The sequence below is a fragment of the Camellia sinensis genome, chromosome 9 (genome assembly GCF_055761805.1).
Source record: "Camellia sinensis isolate YWXY chromosome 9, ASM5576180v1, whole genome shotgun sequence".
NCBI classification, from domain to species: domain Eukaryota; kingdom Viridiplantae; phylum Streptophyta; class Magnoliopsida; order Ericales; family Theaceae; genus Camellia; species Camellia sinensis.
In genome coordinates this window covers 91293344-91297477 of record NC_138969.1, presented here as the reverse complement: position 1 = coordinate 91297477, position 4134 = coordinate 91293344, and the positions used below count along the sequence as shown (strand labels likewise).

At 32.8% G+C, this 4134-nt stretch overlaps 1 protein-coding gene across 1 annotated transcript; it reads right to left on the bottom strand.

The window, feature by feature from the left end:
* Positions 1–263: 263 nt before the first annotated feature.
* LOC114275751 (uncharacterized) lies at positions 264–3024 on the bottom strand. Its single transcript, XM_082889212.1, has 5 exons — positions 2997–3024; positions 2847–2860; positions 2354–2738; positions 2132–2236; positions 264–358 (listed from the first exon to the last, which is right to left on the bottom strand). Exons 1-5 carry the CDS (start codon positions 3022–3024, stop codon positions 264–266), a joined length of 627 nt encoding a protein of 208 aa, XP_082745338.1.
* Between the last annotated feature and the right edge of the window lie 1110 nt (positions 3025–4134).

The following is a 4134-nucleotide window of genomic DNA, read 5'->3' as shown; positions in this document are numbered from 1 at the left end:
TTTAACATCCATTTTCAAAATTTCAAAATCATAGTGTGCATCAACTGACAATAGAATTCTTATAGACTTTAGCATGGCTACTGGCAAAAAAGTTTCTTCATAATCGATACTGGCCTTTTGGTTATACCCTTTTGCCACTAGTCTTGCTTTGTAAGTCTCTACCTTTCCATTGGATCCTAATTTTCTTTTATATACCCATTTGCAACCTATGGGTTTAATCCCCCTAGGTTTATCTACTAAGGTCCAAAACTTATTAGAATACATTAAGTCCATTTCAATTTCATGGCTTTTTGCCAATGCCCAGCATCTTTGTCATTAATTGTCTCTTCGTATGTAAATGGATCATCATCAGACAATTCTGATTCCATTTGATAAATCTCATTTAACAGTGATAAATAAACTGGAGGTCTAATGATCCTTTTCCCATGCCGAGGTTCTTGTGCAACAATTGGTTCAGTGGGCTTACTTATTTGTCCTTCACTTTGACAACTTGCCCTATCCATTGAAATATCAGTTACATCTTCAAGAAAAATTCTTGTACTCTTTTCATTGAAAATATAATCCTCTTCTAAAAAAATAGCATTTCTGCTAAAAATAATTTTTTGTTCTTTAGGATTATAAAAATAGTAACCAAATGCTATCTTAGGATATCCAAGGAAAATGCATCTATTAGTTCCTAATTCCAGTTTATCAATATTTTTCTTTTTCACATGTGTTGGACAACCCTATATCCTAATATGCTTTAGATTAGGCTTTTTCCAAGTCCATAATTCATATGGAGGTTTAGGAACTGATTTAGTAGGAACTTTATTTAACAAATAAATAGCAGTTTCTAATGCAAATCCCTAAAAGGAAATTGGCAGTTCTGACATGCTCATCATTGAACAAGCCATATCTAATAAGATTCTATTTTTTCTTTCTACCACCCCATTATTTTGTGGTGTGCCCGTGAGGATTAATTGAGATATGATACCATTCTCTTTTAAATAATTTCAAAAATCATCTAAAAGGTATTCTTCCCCACAATCTGATCAAAGAGCTTTGATGCTTGTCCAAGTTGCTTTTCAACTTCACTACGAAATTCCTTGAACTTTTCAAAGGATTTAGACTTATGTTTCATTAGGTACAAATAACTATACCTCGAATAATCATCGGTGAATGTAATAAAATAGTAAAAACCACCTCTTGCCATGCGATTTATTGGACGACAAACATCTGTGTGTATCAATTCCAAAGCTTCTGTCGCTCTAATTCTTTTTCCTAGAAATGGAATTTTAGTTATTCTTCCTTGCAAGCAGGGCTCACAAATTGGATAAGGCTCAATTTTCAAAAAATCCAAAGGCCTATCCTTGATCAATCTATTTAGACGTTCTAAATTGATATGACCAAGTTTCAAGTTCCATTTGTAAGTTTAATTAACACCCCTTTGTTTTTTTAAGGGGTAACACATCGGTGGATATTCATTCTCAACACAATTAATAGAATTATCCATAGGACTAATAAAGTAAAGACCATCTATTAAAATGCCAGAAACCACAAATTTATTATTGTGCTTAATAACAACTTTTGAAGAAAAGGAAAAACACTATACCAACGAAATTAACTTTGGAACAAAAATTATATTTCTACAAATATCTGGCACAAATAGACAATCTTCTAAAGATAGAGTCCTATTGACTGATAATTCCAAATAAAAAGTTCCTATGGAAACTGCAACAACTGTTGAACTTGTTCCCAACTTTATTAGCATCCCCCATTCATTAAGCCTTCTGGTCTCCTTGAACCCCTGCCACATATTGCAAATATGTGAGGGCGCAGCAAAGTCTACACACCAAGCATTGCAAGGACCAATCAATAAATTGGTTTCAATAACAAACAAATTTAACATACCTTCCGAAGATTTGTCCTTTTTCAATGTTGCCAAATAATGACGGCAGTTTCTCTTCCAATGGCCAAGCTTTCCGCAATGGAAACAATTTCCTTTGCTTTTCTTTATATTATGCCCTTTTAAAAAACACCTAGTGTTTTTCCACTGAACTTAGAGCCCATAGGTTTCTTATTAAAATTATTCTTGCCCTTGGGCTTGAATTTTCTAGGACCTTCCTTCTCACCCATCATCACAGTGGGTTACCTTTTTTAATAACATCCTTTGTGGATTGCAATATATTGAGCAGCTCTGATGGTGCAACAATCATCTTATTCATATTGTAATTCAAAATAAACTGATTATAAGAATCTGGTAAAGATGAAAGTATTGCATTAATTTTAGTTTCACCATCAATATCTATATCCAAATTTTCTAATATGTTAATGAAAGATATCATTTTCAGAACATGTTCCTGTACTAGAGTACCTTCCGCCATTTTAGCGGACATCAAACCTTTCATGGCAATTTGGCATGCACTTATGCTATGTTCTCCAAACATTTCTTTCAAATTAACCATCATGTCTTTTGCAGTAGGAACACCCTCATGCTGCTTTTGCAACACATTGGTCATTGAGGCCAATATACAGCATTTTGCAACATCATCCGCCTCATGCCACTTCCTAGCAGCCTCACGTTGTTTATCAGTGGCGTCCGCCTTAGGGAGCGCAAGTGGATCAGTGGTTAGGACATGGTTAAGTTTTTCAATATTGAGGACATCTATTAAATTTCTCTTCCAATCCACATAGTTTGGTCCAGTCAAACGATTGTCATCAAGAATTTTGGACAAAGGATTAAAGTAGGTCATTTTGAACTACATATGTTAAAAATTAAAAAAATAAAAAAATAAAAAAACACGTCTCAAGATAATAAAAGTATTGCATTGCATATAAATCCATAGGATGCAGGATTTTAAATTTACTATGGTAATGCTCACTAGAATTATCATTCAAACAATCATAAACAATTTATAAGCCCACAAATGTAACACTTGTATTTAAAACATTCATTGTAAGCATTGGGAAACCAATCCAGCACGTACAAAAACTTCTTTTGAAATAAATGAACATACCTTGAATGGGTGGGTAGCTGCTACCCATTATAATATCATCTCATGTTATCTTTTTTTTTTTTTTTCTTTTTCTTTTAGAAAAATTAAATTTATTTATGACTCCCAATTTTTCTTTTGGCCTCCAAATCAACGCATATGACACCTTTTGGTTACCATATATTATTTGTCTAAGTGCAAACCATTGTTTAGATACATATCATGAACATGTAAGATTAAGCCTTCGTTTTAGCCGACACTCCCACTAGTCACACTTATGCTTTTCACAAAACAAATAAAACAAACTAATTAATTAAGTAATTTTTTAATTAATTATTATTATTAATTGATTAGCTTATATATTTATTTATTTTGTGAAAAGTATAAGTGTGACTAGTGGGAGTGTCTGCTAAGTTGAAGGCATAATCTTACATGTTCATGCTATGTATTTGAACAACGGTTTGCACTTAGACAAATACTATATGGTAACCAAAATGTGTCATATGAGTTGATTTGGAGGCCAAAAGAAAAATTGGGAGTCATAAATAAATTTAATTTTTCTAAAAACAAAAGAAAAATGATAACATGAGATGATATTCTGATGGGTATTAGCTATTCACCCATTCAAGGTATGTTCATTTATTTCAAAAGAAATTTTTGTACATGTAGGATTGGTTTCCCAATGCTCACTATGAAAGTTTTAAATATAAGTGTTATATTTGTGGTGCTATGAATTGTTTATGATTGTTTGAATGCTAGTGAGTAGTACCATAGTAAATTCAAAATCCCGCATCCTATGGATTTATATACAATGCAATACTTTTATTATTCTGAGACGTGTTTTTTATTTATTTATTTATTTTAATTTTTAACATACGCAGTTTAAAATGACCAACTTTAATCCTTTGTCCAAAATTCTTGATGATAATCGTATGATTGGACCAAACTATGTGGATTGGAAGAGAAATTTAACAATTGTCTTCACTGTTGAAAAACTGAACCATGTCCTAACCATTGATCCACCTGCGCTCCCTGAGGAAGATGCCACTGATGAACAATGTGAGACTACTAGGAAGTGGCATGAGGCGGATGATGTTGCAAAATGCTATATATTGGCCTTAATGACCAATGTGTTGCAAAAGCAGCATGAGGGTGTTCCTAC